The following is an 18,187-nucleotide window of genomic DNA, read 5'->3' as shown; positions in this document are numbered from 1 at the left end:
AATTACCTTTCGGGGCGATTGTCGATGTCTCCGTTGCAATTGACAGCACAATCCTCGACTGATGTCACATTCACCGGACATACTACACTCATCGCCTGAAAATAGTAGACTCTTCTTTATTTAATGTAAGGATAAGGAAATAATGTATTAAATAATGTATTTTTATTTTATTTTTGCTCTTGCTTGGTTGGTCGTGGAAAGTCAGGGATGGGTTTATACGTATTTAAATAAAACTTATTTTAACACTTTCACTAATCTCAGAAAATATATTCTATTGAAAATATTGATGTGTTAAGTATGGACTCAATTTTAAGTACATAACATGTTATTGACTTTATAATCAAATTTGAATTAAATTCAAATTTGTACCATTAAGAAAATACTTGTCCTTTTATAAATTTATGTTCAGAAAACAAAAAAATTGTTATATTATTTTAAATATAAAAAGTAAAATGTGTGTACATTTTGATATTTTAATAGGAACAGAAAAAATATTGTTTATAATAAACTTGGGAAATTATTGTATATTTAATCTAATTTTTAAATAAGTTTCATGATTTTTTAATCAATTCAATTAATTACAATTGAACTGTTTACAGATGGATAATGGGGTAATTCAAGTATTATGTACTGATTTTAGGGTATTTAATTTTTTTTAAATTTCAAATGATTTTAAATGCTTCAGGGAATTTTCAAAAAGAATTTAAATAAATTTCATTTGGAAACAGGGAATTTTCGAAACAATTCTAATCCTTAGTATTATTTGAATTCAAATATAATTATTATTTGAATATTATTTGAATTTGAATAGGGAATTTTTCAAAAGGATTATAATTCTGAATTGGAACAGGAAATTTTCAAAACTAAATTAATTTTTAATGGAAACAGGGAATTTTCAAAAGCATCATAATTCTAAGTTCAAAAAGAGAATTTTCGGGTACAGTTTAAATTTTGGATTTGAACAGGGAATTTTTCAAAAAATTTATCATTCTGACTTGGAATAGGGAATTTTCCAAAGAATTTTAATTCTTAGAATTATTTTCAACGGTTAAAATTTTGGATTTGAAGAACACATTTTTTAACAGAATTATAATTCTGACTTGGAACAGGAAATTTTCAAAATTAAATTAATTTTTACTGGAAACAGGGAATTTTTCAAAAACGTTATAATTCCAAGTTAAAGCACAGAATTTTCGAAAACAGTTTACATTCTGGATTCGAGCAGGAAAATTTTCAAAATAGTTATAATTCTCAATTGGAACAAAAAGTTTTTATATTCAAATTAATGCTGATTTGGGACAGGGAATTTTCAAACTAATTCCAATTTTGAGTTGAAACGGAGAATTCTCGAAAATAATTAGAATTCTAGATTTAAACAGGGGGTTTTCCAAAAGAATTATAATTTTGAGTTTGAACTGGGAATTAAAATTTTTTAATTAATTCTGTTGAAACAGAGAATTTTCAAATGTTAAAAAATTCTCAGTTGAAACTAGAATTTATCCCAAAGAATTATAATTCTCAGAGCTGTAACCGGGAATATTCGTAAATAATGATAACTTTTTAATTATGACAAGCAATCTTCATGGACAATGAAAAAAGGACCATTTTTTTCTAAAAATTTGTTATCACTTAAAAGTTATCACCACTGAAAACAATTTTTTCCACTTAGAAAGAAAATAATTTGGTTGTCAAAAGTTCTTTGTAAAGTGATTGTTTCTACAAATGTGACTGATGTGAATTGAACAAAGTTGTCGTGACTAGAAAAAAATTTTCCCGCTAAAAAATAAAATATTTTGGGTACAAAATTTTCTGAAGTGATTGTTTAAAAGAAATGTGATATAAATTGAATTTGAGAAACTCACTATATTGTTTGTTCGAATTCACAGGAGGTTGACACGATCGAGTCTCTCCTCCGGCCACTTCAGAGCACATTAATCCAGTTTCACAGTCATTGTCTCTTCTGCACAGTTCTCCTTGTTTTAAACCATACGCGAAGAGACATGTACCAACTACTGAAATCATACCAAGAAAATTGTGTATACACATTCAACCGAGATTTAAATTAACATTATTAAAATACGAAAATATTCATAAATGTACTGATGGTTGTTTCAAATTTTCTGGTAGTTTTCTTCTGATTTATCTACGATTTTACTCGGTTCCCCATAGAATTTCTCTATTCTATGTATGTAGATTTTTTAAAAATTTATCCTGAAAGTTGATGGCATTTTTTCAATTTTCTTTCAATTCTTTCGGAAATTCAGAATTTCCCGAAATGTCTACAGAAACATAGGGAAAATTCTATGGATTTCGTCGCAAATTTAGATTAGATAAAACACTTTTCAATTGAAATTTTAAAAATATAATGTCGTCAAACTGCAAAATTGTAACTTTTACAGATTTAAAAGTTGAAAAGTTAAAGAAAAGAAATCCACACTATTATTTTTAATGCTATATAAATTTAACAATGAAGCAAAAAATTTCTAAATTTTGGAAAATATATTATTTTAAGCAATTTTAAGCAAAATAAAAAAAATTACCTAAAAGTCTTCTATATTCTTTTTTATAAATATATTGGAAATTGAAAGCTTATACATTTTGTGTTCGAAATCTTCTAAGATCTACATTGTGTTTTAAATGTTTTTAAATCTTTTTACGTTTTAAATTATTTTGGAATCCTCTTAAAACTTCTATTTATATTTTAAACTTACTCGATTATTTTCTAAATAAATAGTTTTACAATTTCCATTCATTTATTAAATAATAAAAATAACTTTTTAAATATCCTCTTAAAATTAATGTTTTGAAATAATGAACCATTAAAAACTTAAAATTTTATTTTTATTTTCTTGAAACCTTTAAAGATTTTTGGATTTTGTTTGCGAATTGGCAATTGTTAAATTAATATTTATGCATGAAAATTCAATAATTTTACTTTCATATTAAAAACTTGTTCAATAAAAGAATTGAAATTTTAACGTTCTAAGTTAAAATTTGAGGCTCTGGAATATTAACAATTGAAGGCTTTCTATTTCAAATAATTAAGTTTAAAATTTGTAAGTATTTTCCTTAATTAAAAAATTTCAAATTAAATAGGTTAAAAATGGAGTATTTGGATTATTTTACGGCAATCCTTCTAATTGTGCTGTTATTTTTAAATTTTATAAAAAATACGAACATTTTAAAAGCTATTTATAATTTTTTGCGAATTTTATTTGGATATGTTAGGAATAATTAGATTCAGTTGAAAATATATTTCTAAGGTTTGCAAGTTTTTCTTGTGATTCCTGGAAAAATTTTGAATTATTTTCTTTGTTGAAAAATAAAGTTTTAAAGAAAATTAAAAGAAATTCCAGAATATTTCTAAACATTTGGAAAAAATCTGGAAGTGTTTGAGGTACTTTTTTTATTTTTAAGATTTTTTAAAAATTTTATGAATATTCGTATTGGTTTAAAATATGTTTTTAAATTTCTCTAGCGGTATAGAAATATTTTTCAGAGATATTTAGTAGTTTTAAAACGATTCGAAAATAATTTTAAATTTGTAAAGATCTCGAAACATGTAAAACAAAATGTGAATTTCTGAAGATTTCTAACAAAAATTTAAGGTATAGTTTTTAATTTCTTTAGTATTAGCCAATAATTCATGTATTTCGTTCAAAATTTTTCTTTGTTGGTATCAAATATTGGTTTTTGTAGAAGATTCGTTTTTTCCGTTTGAGAAAAATCAAAAACACCTTTAAATTTGTCTCCCAAATACCTAGGTGCGCCTTTAAAATAACCAATTTTTTGAAAAATGTACATTATTTGTTATTGTCCCGAAATTGGTATAATCAAACTAAGCGTCCGATCGAAAAACAAAAAACACTATTGAATTGTTCTTCGAAATATCGCTAGGTGCACCCTTTTTTAAAATCATTGTTTAAAAAATTAAATATTTGTTCATAATTTTAAACGTTGTAAAGCATGATAAACAATGTAAGCGATTAATCACATAACCGAAAGCACCTTTGGATTCGTTTTAAATTTTTTGTAATGTTGTTAACAATTGAAAATATTACAATAAACAGTAATGTAATAATTTAAAAAATTGTTTAAAGAAAAACAAATAAGATGCAGCCAGATATTTCAGTAGAAAATCAAAAGGTTTTTTTGGTTTTTCGATCCGATGTTTAGTGTCTATAATTAATTACAAAAGTTTCAAATTTATATCTGGAGTCAAGCCAATCTACGCTTATTAAAAAATGATCTAATTGTTTAATAAATTGTTAAAAAAGGTGCACTTAGATACTTGGCATACGAATGCAATGTTGTTTTTGGTTTTTCGATCTTTTTTGGGTGCACAATTTTTATCCGTTCAGATTTTGTCGTATCTTGCATAGTTTGACCGAAAAGTTGAATTTTTTATTATTTTTTGTGCCGTCAAGATTTGAATTTTCAATTTTTTGAAACAAATTCAAAAAGTGATTATGATAATCTTGTAGGGCCTTAAAAAATTAATGTTTCTCTTTTCTTGACTTTTTTTCATATCGTGCGTTATTTAGCTTGAAATTTTCGTTTTCGGTTTTTTTTTAAATTTTGTAAACACTATAACTCCGTTAATTTTTTGTTATTTTCGAAAAAAGTGGACCTAAAAATTTTCCGAATTCGCTCACTTTTTGAATTTTTTTTCAAAATGGGTGGCCAACGAACTTGACCTTCAGTTTCCGACACTAAAAAAGTATAAAGAAGGCCAATCTAATAGATTAATTTTTACAAAATTTATCGTGCTCACAGACAGACATACAGACAGACTTACAGCCATAAAGACAGGCATACACTTTCGTAAAAACGTGTTTTTCCGATTCAGAGGGTCTCAAAACGTGGACAATTTACAAAAAACAGGGGGGGGGGGATTTTACACAAATCTAGTACGTTCTCGGATAAGAATGTAAGAAAGCGTTTTCTGAACAAATATTTAGATATTATTTAAGCGGAAATTTTGGTTAAATAAAATGTTATTGTAGCTTGTGTCGTTTTTCAAAAAAGTTAATTTTTTTATTTTTGATGTTATTTTTCACGATTTAAATAGAAACTACCTATAATATTAAAAACGAATGATAAAAATTTTCTTGCTCCTTTTTCAGTGAAAAAATTTAATGAAATAATTTTTTCTTAGCTTGTGTCGTGTGTCGAAAAATTTAATTTTTGTTTTTTGAATGTTTTTTATGAATAAAATGAAAACCATGTGCCCTATAAAAAATATATGATGAACAAATTTGTATATATTTGTTTGGTGCACAATATTTGTCTTATCATTTCTTTCTGCATCCAGCATATAGTTTGACCGCAAAATGCAATTTTTGATTTTTCATTATTTTTTATATTTAATACTGATACAACCAGTAAACATTTCACTAGTTTAGTTAAAAAGAGTATATATTTCGGAGACAAATCCAAAGGTGTTTTTGTATTTTGACCTGGCGCTTAGTTTGTTTATAATTAATCACGAAAGTTTCAAATCTATATCTGTTCCAAACATCACGGTCGCAATTTAGTCTGTTCTTTTAAGTGAAACTTGGTTCTGAGGAGGCGTATCTGGATTTTTGGCGAAGGCCAATGTAGACCACACGCGAAAACGTGCACAAATTCAGGTTCCAGTGTATATTTATAAAAAAGCTATCATCAGAAGTGCGAGACATCTAAGATCTATTACTTTTCTGAAAAACTTTTTTCCGACATTTCCCCTCATATTAGAGAAAAATTGATCAACTGAGATCAAAAGAACATAAGTTCTACAACACATACCAAACACTAATAAATCAGTTTATTTCGCGCATTACGTAAACACGCGATGCAATTTTCAATGATTACCTCCGTCCACGTCAACGCACACAGATCCAGGGCAACAATGTTCGTTGGCCGTGCATCTTCTACCATAACATGGATCATCAGCTGATTCCTCTAGAGAGTTGCCAGTAAATCCTTCCGAGAGACCAGGTCGCTGCAGAAATTTCAGTTTAATTAATAAATATTGTAGTTTCCAGTCTACAATTTCCTACGTTCCGATGATTATCTAACTGTTCATAAGTGAGGTGTATAATTTACATATTGTGTAAATTTACATAAATGTGGAAGTGTACACCTACACATAGTAAATTTGTATGACAACAGCTTACAAATCGATACAATCCACAAACTCTGACGTAGGTGATCATCATTTATTCATAAAGCGCTTGAATTATTATTGGAATTCATAATTTCAAAAGGGGAAAAGTCACGAATTTAAACGAGGATGTTTCAGTTGAGTCATGCAAATGATTCAATGTCATATTGAAACCGATGTTCTGCGAATTACAGTATAAAAAAGTCTGGTTAAATCAAACGGAATTCTAGTCAAATATGCCCTTACTATTTTTTCTGGTTAAATTTATCAGAATTTCTGGTTAAATTTATCAGAATTTGTGGTTAATTTAACTAGAATTCTGGTTACTCTAGCCAGAAAAAATAGTAAGGGCATATTTAACCAGACATTTTTTTGAGTGTAATATTCTCATTATTAGGCACAGGGAATTCATTGTTTTAAAAAAAGGGGCCGTTCAAAAACTATGTCGCATTTCCAGGGCAGGGGTTAAGCGGCTTTGGTGACGATTTTTGACGTACGGGGAGAATCTTATTTACATTTTACTTTACACTATTTACCCTAATCCCCTCTTTACCCCTTTTATAAAGAAATTCTCTTTTTCACTTGTTTACAAAAAACTTTCTTAGTTTTTCTCGTTTTTTCGCTTAAATGCGAACTGAATTAATAGAACCCAATCAGAAAATTTAACTAATTTTGTTGAAAGTTAAATCTTTTTAATTGTAAATTCTTACTATTATATTTATGTTTTATATTTAATTCCTTTTGGTAACAAATTCTACTATTTGGATCAAAATTTAACTATTTTGTTGAAAATTGGTTGTTTCACTTAGTTGAAAATTAATGCTTATATTTGAAAATTCAACAATTCGGTTGACAATTTATATATTTTGTTGTAATTTCGTATTTTTTGGAAGAAAATTAATCTTCTTGATTAAAAATATAAAAATGTAACTGTTTTGTTGAAAGTAAAACTGCTTTGTTAAAAGTTCATTTTAGTAGTTAAGGGTCTATTTCTTTGGTTAAAAATTAAGCAATCTTTTAACTGAAAATTTAACTATTTCATTATTGTTTGGAAATTGGTGGTTTTTACTTAAAAATTTATAAATCTGATAAAAAAATGAGGTATTTTGTTGCAGATTCGTCTTTTGTGGTAGAAATTTTTTTTTCTTTATTGAAAATTTAACTTTAACTTTGTTGAAAGTACAAATGTTTTGTTTAACATTTATTTCATTAGTTAAAGATATTTTTGATTACAAATGAATTTCTTTTTTTGTAAAAAAGTTCTTCGTTTGAAATTCCACCATTTGGTTAAAAATTCAATTCTTTTGTTAAAAAGTTACATTTTTTATTGAGAATTCATCTTTTTGGATTGAAAATTCGTCCTTTTGGATTGAAAATTCAACGCTCTTCTAAAAAATTCACCTTTTCCTTGAAAATTGATCTTTTTTGGTTAAAAGTGAAATTAGTTGTTAAAATTTTAACTGTATTTTCACAAGTTCATTTTTTTCGCTCGAAGATTGAACGATTTGGTTTATATTGAAAAATGTTGTTCAAAATGCGTCTCATTTTATTGTAAGTTTTACTATTTCTTTGTACGCAAATGTAACTGTTTGGTTGGAAGGCCCACATTGCGCGAGTACTCAGTCGAGTATATTGCGCAATGTTATGAATTCCATTTGGAAAGTGTTTATTATGCTTTTAAGTTTCGTGTTTTATTTTATGCGTTAATCAAATGAAAGCAAAGGAAAAAATTTAATTATTTGGTTGAAAATGATAGAAAAATCACCTGCTCTCGTAGAAAAATTATCTTACTTGGTTGAAAAATTAACAATTCAATTAAAAATTTGTCTGTTTTGATTGAAAGTTCCACTATTTGGTTGTTCATGCAATGCAATTTTTTTACTGAAAATTTATTTCTGTCGGTAGAAAAGTTCTTGATTTAAAATTCATCTTTCTTGGTTGAAAATTCGACGGTAATCTAAAAAATACGCCTTTTGGGCTTGAAAACTGAACTATTTGGTTAAAAAATCAAATATTTTTGATTAAAATTCAATCTTTTTTGCTTGAAAATTCGACCAATTTGGTTAAAAATTTGTCTTCGAGGGTTGAAAATTCCACTACGTGTGAAAATTTTACATGTTTAGGTTGATAACTCAACGTTCTTCTTGAAAATTCATCTTATTTGTTTGAAAATTCCAACATTTTGTTGAAAAATCAACTATTTTGTTAAAAGTTCAACTATTTGACTGGAAATTCATATCCTCAGGTATAAATAAAGCTAACTGTTTTCTAGAAAATTCAACTTTTAATTTAAAACAATTTATTTCCTTATTATTCGTCTATTTTCGTTAAAACAACCCCCTTTCCTCTATTTTGAGAGTATTTTGGGCTATAAAGTTTATTAAAATATACCCAACTTTCGGATTCTGGCCCACTGTCTTTGGCCTTCTTAGAACTGCTGGCCCACGCAGTTTTTCAACGCGCAGGGCGAGAGAAGGTTGCGACTCTCGCCTTGGAAGGCCCGCAGTGCGTGAGTACTCAGTCAAGTATATTGCGCAATATTATGAATTCAATTTGGAAACGGTTTATTATGTTTTTAAGTTTTGTGTTTTATTTTATGCGTTAATCAAATTAAAGCAAAGGAAAAAAATTAATTATTTAGTTAATAATGCAACTGTTTTTGTTAGAAAAATCAACTTATTTCGTAGAAAAGTCATTCTTCTTGGTAGAAAATTCAACAATTTAGTCAAAAATTCGTCTCTTTTTATTGAAAATTCTACTATTTGATTGTATATGCATTGAAATTTTATCTTTTATAGATTGGAAAAAATGTGGAATTGCCCCAACGTCGACATTATTTTTTTTATTACTCGCATATACCATTTATTATGAGACGAAGTAAAAACGTTTTCTTTTAAAATATGTTTTATAATTCTATGATAAAATGGGCATCATGTTTTGCTATCACAGGAATGAAAATATTCAACAACAAAAAATAATAATAAATCAATGATTTTTATGTTGAAAGGGAGTTCAAAAAAATGTTTATATTTTTATTTTCGATAAACCGAAAAAAAATTTGTAACTAAAAATTAAGCTATTATATTTTTGCTTGAAAATTGATCTTTTTAGATAAAAACTAATTTATTTTCTTGAAAACTCGTGGTTTAGGTTTAAAAATTCCTCCTTTTAAATTGAAAATAATTCTCTATTTAATTAGGATCCAACGAATTCGTTGAAAATTCTTATTTTTTTATTTAAATTAACTGTTTTTGATTGAAAAATAAAACATTTTTTTGGCGGAAATATCAACGCTTACACTTTTCGTTGAGAATTTAGTTGTTTTTTTTAAAGACAAATTAACTATTCGATGTTTGGTTGGTTTCTGTTGAAAATTAAACTATTTGGTTGAAAATTTTTGTATTTTATTGAAAATTCATCTTTGTGTTAGAATATCGATTTGCCAATAATTCAACCTTTTTGGTTGAAAATTCATTCCTTTATGTGAAACTTTATATATTAGGTTGAAAATTCATTTAAAAATGCATGCATTTTGTTAAAAATTAATATTGTTTGGCAGTCAATTGATCTTCTTGGTTTAAAATTGATCTTTATGTTAAAAGTTTGTTTAGTTTAACAATATTATTTTATTAAAAATTTAATTTGTTTCATTGAAAATTTGGCCATTTCATTTTTTTTCGAAAAATTATCTTCTTTGGCCAAAATGTATTCAATATGGTTGAAGATTCATCTATTTGGTTTGAAACTGGAATATTACGTAAAAAATATATTTTATTTTGTTCAAAATTATTTTTTTAAATAGAAATTTAACTGTTTTATTTGAAGTTACAATTTTTCTGTTCTAAGTGAAAATTCAACTATTTTATTAAAACATCTCTTTTTTATTCAAAATTAATTTCTTTAGTTAAAAATTTAACTATTCTTTTTTGGGTGAAAATGGATCTTTTTTAGTTTAAAATTCATATATTTTGTTAATTTTTTTTTCTTTTGGTAGAAAATTAATATGTTCGAGTTGAAAATTCAAGTTTTTTTGTGGAAAATTCTTCTTTTAAAATTGAAATTTATATTTTTTTATCTAGGATTCAACTAATTTTTAGACAATTCCTATTTTTTGGTTTAACTTAACTGTTCCTTTTTCATAGTTTCAAAAATAATTTTTGAAAATAATTTTTGAGTTAAAAAATTAATTATTTAGTTACAAATTAATCTATTTTACGGATTTCTTGCGTAATTTGTGAATGATCCCTTACGCAATGTTCTGTACGACTGTTTCCACTAAAAAGTGTTTAGAATACATTTAGAAACAAAATTTTTTTGCATTAACATCATTGCTCTCCTAGTGGTATAGTTTTTTTTATACCTAAAAGAAAATTTTAGAACGGTTAAGGAAAATAAACAATTGGACAGGAAAATCAGGGAATGTCAGGAAATTTCGAAATTGGAATTTTGTAGCAAACTTGTTATAGAGTAATTTTAAAGGAAATAAAAGGAATTAAAGGAAATGTTATAAATATAAGAGAAAAAAAAGAAATAGAGTAAGAGATTGTTCTTAATTTTGAATCTAATCTTCTTTTTTCCTGTTTATAATTTTATTATCAATAAAGATGACTAAGCATGGTTTGAAAGTTTAGTTTAGGTTTTCTGAATGGAAAGTAATGTTTCTATTTCATTTGTGAGAATTGGGTAGTAATTAAATCGAGTAATTAGATTTTATTTCTTTGTATAAGTATTATTTATACGATGTATAATTTTAAAAGAAGAATTATTTTTAGTCACACGACTATTTGTATTGAGCTGGTAATGTGATATGCAAGCCAGGGTATTATATCAAACATACATTGTACACCCGGCTAACATGCATTTGGCGCCACCACGCCTGGAGTGTGAATTTAAATTGTTATGAATATTAGTAAAATTTGCATTATTTTGTATTTAATGCTCTATTTTGATTAGAATTTTAATTATTGCAAATTACAAAGTTTTATGAATAATAGTCTAAATGGGAAGGTCAGTTTTATTTACGATATACATGTGAATTAACTTTAGCTTAGGAAATTAGCTATTTAAACTTCTTTAATTAACTCGTCATTTTATTTAAATATTTAAATTTACGAGGGTGCAATTTTGCAGATAAAACAAAAAGCATAACCTTGATTTTAAAATAAATTAATGAAATAAACTTACCTGAAGATATGATGATTTTCCTTGGTATCCACCATGACTACCATACCCAAGATTTGAGAGCATTTCGGGACTGAAACGATTAAAAAGTCCACCCCAAGCTTGAACTCCTTCGTACATGTTGCATGTCGTAATAATTACGAGAGCTAAGAAAATTCCAACCGACTTCTTCATTTTTTGTGAAATACTTTGATTGATCCTCGATGCGCTCTAAAAAATAAATAAATTTCCTCATTGCAAAATATCATTTACGAAGGAATAAGAATTTATTATTATTATAAAAAAATTTATTTCCTATCATTTTTGGATTTTAAAAATTAATAACAATTGAATTTTAATAGCAAAATTAATAGTTGTAATGGTATTTTTTTAAGTTAAAGTAACATAAAAAAATATATTAATGTTTTTAAAAGTCTGTCTTAGGCGGTAAGTCCCGTGATCGGATTCGAGCATGTAGGTTCGATCCCCACTGCTTCATTCTTTTTGTAATTTAATTGAACTATTCCACGTAACTCTCGAAGTATTATCAATTGTGCAACCTAATCACAAAGCAAATTTGATTAATTTCGATAATCGACGCTAAATTCCTGAAATATTTTGCAAGGTTATTTTTCTGTAATGAAAATCACTTTTTATTATTGGACTTTAAATGAATCTGCAGTTCGAATAAAAGCACACTATTGGGAACTATCACGTAAAATATTGAAGTTTTTTTTCGATCGTCTCTTTTTCCGAACACAACCATTTGTATGTGCTTTTTTATGATGAACTTCAGGATTTGATGGTTTCTGATCTAAACTTAAAAATTGTTAGCAAATTTTTTGTTGCAACTTCCTTGAAGCTGAATATAGTTAAGGGTGTAGTGCTTTTAAACTTGTTTTGCATTTTACATTCAGGAATATTTCACACAAGATTTATAGTATTTTTTACATAATTATAAAGACGATATTTTATGGTCTGTTAATTTTATATAAAAATGAAATTTAATTCTCAAAATTTGAAGGGGGCAGTTTATCTAGCATACATTTTTGGTTCATGGTTTATAAAATTTTTTCAGTTTTAAAAATTTTTTAAAATTGATAAAAATGTTTTAAATATTTATCGCTGTGTATAAAATAATTTTTGCTTCTCTCTCCTCCTGCTAGTACCGATACAAATGTTGAATTTTGAGAAAATTTTAATTTGTGAAACAACAGTCTTTTGCGAATATTTTATGCAATTAGGCGTATACAATTACAGCCGTATCAGCATATCAGTGAGCATTTGAAGTAGCATTTAGAATTACTAATTCAGCGAAATTAAAGAATTGAATAAAGCACGTCTTTCATCAATGTATTTTAACAATTGAATTGTATTTTTATTTGATTGATTCGGTTTTCGTGTATTTTGCTGTCTCAGCAGTGAATTTATTTCAGTGCTTAATAAACGAAACTAACGTATGGTTTTATGAAACAAATTTCTTCCAGCACAGAAATATAAATTTTTAATTTAAACCTTTTCATTAATCTTCCCTCCATTACATTTTTTACGTCAAAAATATTTGAGAAAATTAATTTGGCAAAATTTTGGACCTAATAAAAATAAAAAATAGTTATTTAAGATTGACTACGTTATTATTAGACAAACAGGACTAATTTTTGCTACTCAACTTTCATGTACATATTTGAGTGAGTTAAAAAAATGTTCTAAAATAGTTTTTTATGTAAGGAGACGAAAAAGTTTTAAATTAACATTTGGAGAGAGAAACTGAAAAATTATTGTAATTATTAAATACTTTTTTAGGTTTAGAGAAATATATAGAAAAAATAAAATATTTGCCAAATTATGATGAATGGAATGATATTTTGTTATTCTATACATGCAACGTTTTAAAATCTTCGAATGCATCATAAATGTTCAAAACTGTAATAAAATATAGTAGCATATCATTTCCTTTCGCTTTTTTCGCAAATTAAATTTTTTCTAAACAATCTTCTTTTTCTAGAAAAGGGCATTGATATACAGCCAAAGAAAAGCGTCTGTAATTTAAACAAATTTGTTTGCTAGCTTATTTTATTTGAATTAAAGAAAAAGTTTATTGTTCTAACAAAAATATTATTTAAAATGACAAAATATTTTACTATATTCAACCAAAAATGTATTTTAATTTAAAAAAAATGGTTATTAATGATTATATTATTTGGTTTGAAAAAATAATCAATATAAAACTACAAAGCTTTGATTACCCTATAGCTAAAAAATTTATTCGAATACAATTTTTTATTTTTACAAACATATTTTTTTCTAAAGGTACGTATCCATACCTTTAGAAAAAATATGTGAATTATTGTACTCACATGTACTTTTGGGAATAACGAGCTAAAAAAATTAACTTCCAAAAAAAATTGTTGTGAACAGCCATTTTCTAGTAACCGTATTTGTCACAATAATACAACCTTACTTTTTACGTAAAATTACAGTTTTTATTGAAAAAATTAGTCGACGCAGGGGTCATCCGTATACAAAAAAAGTTTTCGCAGTCTGTTTGGAATGTCACAATTTGGCGTTTATACCTTTAGATTTGACAAATTTGAGCAATTATGCACTTTTGGAATATAATAATTTGGCGTTTATGATATTTCTAAAGATTTATAAAGTAATGTTTAGGATTTAGAGAAATTTTCTTCTAAAAGTACATATGGTAACGGTTTTAGTCGTTTCCAGATGTTTCTGGCAAGAAATTAATCTTTTTGTTTAAAAATTATTTTTTTTTTACTGCAACTTTTTGATTGAGAATTCTTAAATATTATTAAAAATTTGTCCTTTTTGCTAGTAAATTAATCTTTTTGTTCAAAAATTCATCTTTCTTAGTTGAAAATTGAACTTTTTGGATCAGAATTCTTGAATTTTAGTTAAAATTTGTCTTTTTGGGAGTTAATTAATCTTTTTATTTACAAATTATTATTTTTTATTTGTAAATTCAAACTTTTGGTAAAGAACTTTTGTATTTTGTTCCAAATTATTCTTTTTTGGTAGTAAATTAATCTTTTTGTTTAAAAATTCAGCTTTTTGGATGAAAATTCTTGAATTTGATTGATAATTTGTGTTTTTTGTCAACAAATTAATCTTTTTGTTTAAAAACTCATTATTTTTAGTTGAAATTTTAACTTTTTGGGTAAGCATTCTTAAATTTGGTCAAAAATTCGTTTTTGCCGTTAGGAATTTTTCTATTTTAGAATAATTTTTTCAACATTTTAGGAAAATATCCAATAATTTAAAAATATAGTTATAAGGATCAAAAATTTAGGAAATGGTACACAAAAATGTCAAAATTAAAGAATATTTCACAACATTGAAAACAAAACTTAAATTTTGGAAAATTTCGAGAAAATTAGAAGTCGTTTAAGATTTTTAAAATGATTTCAAGAAAACAAAAAGCTTTTGTTAAGATTTCATGGAAAATTATAAATGATTTTTTATTTGGAAAGATTAAGGTTTAGAGAAAATTTAAAGAAATCTCAAGAACATTTGAAAAATTTTAAGTCAATTTTTTATTTTGAAAGATGTTTGAAAACTTTAAAAATAATTTTAATTAGTTAAAAAAATATTTGAGAATTTTCAGTTTGGTAGAAGTTTTACATTCTTGGTTAAAAATGCAATTGTGTGGTTGAAAATTAATTTATTTTTTTTGAAGATTCAACAAATTTCATTGAAAATTATTATTTTCTGGTTAAATTACAATGAAATTTGTTAAACGTTAATTTTTTCCCTGAAAATTGATCTATTTTGTGTAAAATTTGTATTTTTTCTCGGTAGAAAATTAATTCAATTTCAACTAAATATTTAACTATTCCATTTTTGGTGTAAAATGAAACTAGTTGAAAAATAATTTTTTGGCTGAAGATTGAACTATTTTCAAGAAAATTGGCCTTTTTCAAAAATAATTAAAAAATTTAAAGAATTTAAAAACAAAATGTGGAATTTTAAAGATTTTAAAACAAAATTTCGAAGCGTTTCAATAATATCGAAAAGGTTTCAAGAGAAAAAAAAACATTTTTTCAAGCTTCATTGGAAAATATCAAATGATTTTTTATTTTGAAAAATCAAATTAAAGAAAAAATTGGAAATTATTTCAGAGGATCTCCTAAAATTTATAAACATAATATATAAGATTTAAAAACAACACTTTTCAATTTTGCAAAGTTACAAAATGTTAGAATAAAAAGAATAAAAAAGATTTTAAAACTTGTGGAGATTTAAAATATTTAAAACAAAATGTAGATTTTTTAGAATTTCAAACCAAAAATGTAGTTACAGTTTTCAATTTCGTTTGTATTATCCATTATTTATTTCTTAATTATTGCAGAAAAATGGTGGCTCTGCTAAAGATTTCAATTTTTAAATAAAAATTTCGAATTTAAAATTTTAAAATCTTATTTTCAAAAAAATAATTTTTTTGGTTTAAAGTAATTAAACGCTATGATTTTATTTTAACTAGAAGTTAATGAAAAATATTAACAATTTAAAAATCTATCATTACACAATTTTTTTAAAACGACCTTAACATTTTTTTCAAACAATCATTAATAATTAATAATTTTGAATTAATCCAAACAATGGCTTTCAAAATCGAAATTGTATTATTTTGTTAGTAAAAACATTCCATATTGAATTCTAGAATTGTTAGTTGTTATTTGATTAATAAAATTAAAATAATTTCCACATACTTGGCTAACATAAAAAAAAATTTCACCGTTCAAAATGAAAAAAAAAATTAATTATAAACCTTTGATAAGGAATTTGTTTAAAAGAATTTAAAAATAAATTAAATTTACATGGGAAACAAGGAATTTCTACCCCGGAATCTTGAAACTGAAATAATTTCGAACTTCATTTGAAATTAATTCATTTCAATTGTTACTTATGCATTTTAAAGTTTATTATTTTAAATTTTTGTTGCAAAATTAAAACTTAGGAAATGGAAAAATTAATATGCAGATCTCTAAAATTGTAACCATTCAAAGTTAAAGGATTATTTAATTACTGACACAATTATTTATTCTCAAAATTGTGCAAACAATTATTTAAACATTTTAAGTGTTGATTTCAACAGGTTCATTATTTTGGAATATTTTTAGATAAAGAAATATAATTATAATTATAATATAATAATATAATTAATAATTATAATAGTCTGGATCTAAAATCATCTTATTTTTAAGACTTGAATCTTAGTAATTATAGTCTTAATTTTTCATTGTGTAAAATAATTAATTTATAACTGAATAAAATTGAAACCAGAAGTTAGGAATATCTAAATCTAAAATGATTAAATAACAAACTGATTATCAAGGCTTCGAATATGTAAGTTTTCATTTTTTAAAGAGGGAAAATAAATAAATAGGGAAATGTTGCTGACATTGTTAATATTTAAATTTGAAATTACAACATTGTTTTTAAAATTGAAAACCACCAAAAATGTAGAAATTTAATGTCAATGATTTTATAATTTAAGCTTTTGAAGCAAAATATTTTAATTCGAGGACCTCTAAAAATTAACTATTTTAGAATCGCGCATGCAAAACTATAATTTTAAATTGAAATTATAGAAATTTTAAAGATTGTAAATATATTATTAATGAGTATCATAATATGTTGAATCCTTAAATTTTAAATTAGGATTTTAAAACTTAGTCCTTGAAAATAACTAATTTTAAAATTGTATGTCATGATTTTTCAAATTAAATCACTTCAATATAAAGTGAAAAATTAATAACTTGAAAATCACAGATAGGCTTTAATCTAGAAAGAATGAATAATTCGTAAATTATTATATTTAAATAATTATTCCTTCCAGTACTTTATTTCTATCAAAATATTATTTCCCTAATTCAAATAATATCTTTAATTTACAGAAGAAGAAAAACGTCATTATCTGAAAAATAAACAAATTTTTAGCTCGAATTAAAGCAAAAAATTAAAATAAAAAATTTCCTAAATAAAAAAATAAAAATGTCGAATATAAGCTGAAAAAAGTTCTGAGCCCGGAAATCGATGACACGGATATTGCAGATACGGTGAACACTTACGTATCTCGCTCGCGCCTCGATCAGTTCTTCAAAGTTTAAATGTTAAGTAAAAGTGGTGACTTTTTCAAATTTTCTAAATCCGATTGGACAGTACTTTGACGGAGGAAGCTGATCCCCGACTAATGTTTAAGTCCCGAGCTCAACAAGTCTTTCGCGGAGTGTTCAGAAGGAACTGAGTGATCGCAAACGGTTGCGCACCCTAGAGCCTGGCAATCTATACTCTTACGCTGTTTTGGTGGCCATCCATGCAGGTGCATTTCTACGCATGCGCTCACTTTTTTTAGTTTCTTGCACACTGCGCGGTTTGCTTTTTGCTTTACGTACACGGCTCATTCATATTCCACATACGCCCTGAATAAAGGACACCCAGTTTAGGCAGGGGCGCACAAACCACGTATGAAAAGTAGCGCCGGCTACCCCAACTGGGGGGGGGGGGGGGGGGTACCCAAGAGGTTGGGTGGGTGGGGTGTTGGTTTGAGTGACATGGACTGGAAAATGTAGATTTTACTGAAAATAGTATTAAACAATTCATGATTTTAAGTAAAAATGAAGAAAAAGCGTTTTTTAAAATAAGAAAATAGCCCGTCGCTACCCCGATGGCGGTGGAAGTGTGCGCCCCTGAGTTTAGGATCAACTCGGATTTATCTTCCTCGCAATGAAAAATGCAAAACTAGATTTACCATTTTCCACTCTTTTATTTCAGACTGAAAGTAACAATTCTGCAACGGAAATCGACGCTTTGATTCGATACAGCTCTACGTCGCATTCAGGAGGTGTACCGCGCTACGTCGCA

General features: G+C 26.0%; 1 protein-coding gene across 2 annotated transcripts in view; it reads right to left on the bottom strand.

Moving 5' to 3' along the window:
- Positions 1-17,584, bottom strand: part of LOC117174655 (prohormone-3) — a 22,204-nt gene extending 4,620 nt beyond the window's left edge. The window contains exons 1-5 of one of the 2 annotated variants that reach the window (XM_033363940.1): positions 17,395-17,584; positions 11,330-11,536; positions 5,854-5,983; positions 1,863-2,012; positions 7-95 (exon numbers count right to left, since the gene is read on the bottom strand). In XM_033363940.1, coding sequence (XP_033219831.1) covers positions 7-95; positions 1,863-2,012; positions 5,854-5,983; positions 11,330-11,500 — 540 coding nt within the window. In that variant the 5' untranslated portion in view covers positions 11,501-11,536; positions 17,395-17,584. The remainder of the gene's footprint in view (positions 1-6; positions 96-1,862; positions 2,013-5,853; positions 5,984-11,329; positions 11,537-17,394) is intronic. The other variant, XM_033363941.1, reaches the window with a different exon arrangement.
- Between the last annotated feature and the right edge of the window lie 603 nt (positions 17,585-18,187).

The sequence above is a fragment of the Belonocnema kinseyi genome, chromosome 6, assembly GCF_010883055.1.
Source record: "Belonocnema kinseyi isolate 2016_QV_RU_SX_M_011 chromosome 6, B_treatae_v1, whole genome shotgun sequence".
Classification (NCBI taxonomy): domain Eukaryota; kingdom Metazoa; phylum Arthropoda; class Insecta; order Hymenoptera; family Cynipidae; genus Belonocnema; species Belonocnema kinseyi.
The sequence above is the reverse complement of the archived record's forward strand: the minus strand, read 5'-3'. Positions and strand labels throughout refer to the sequence as shown.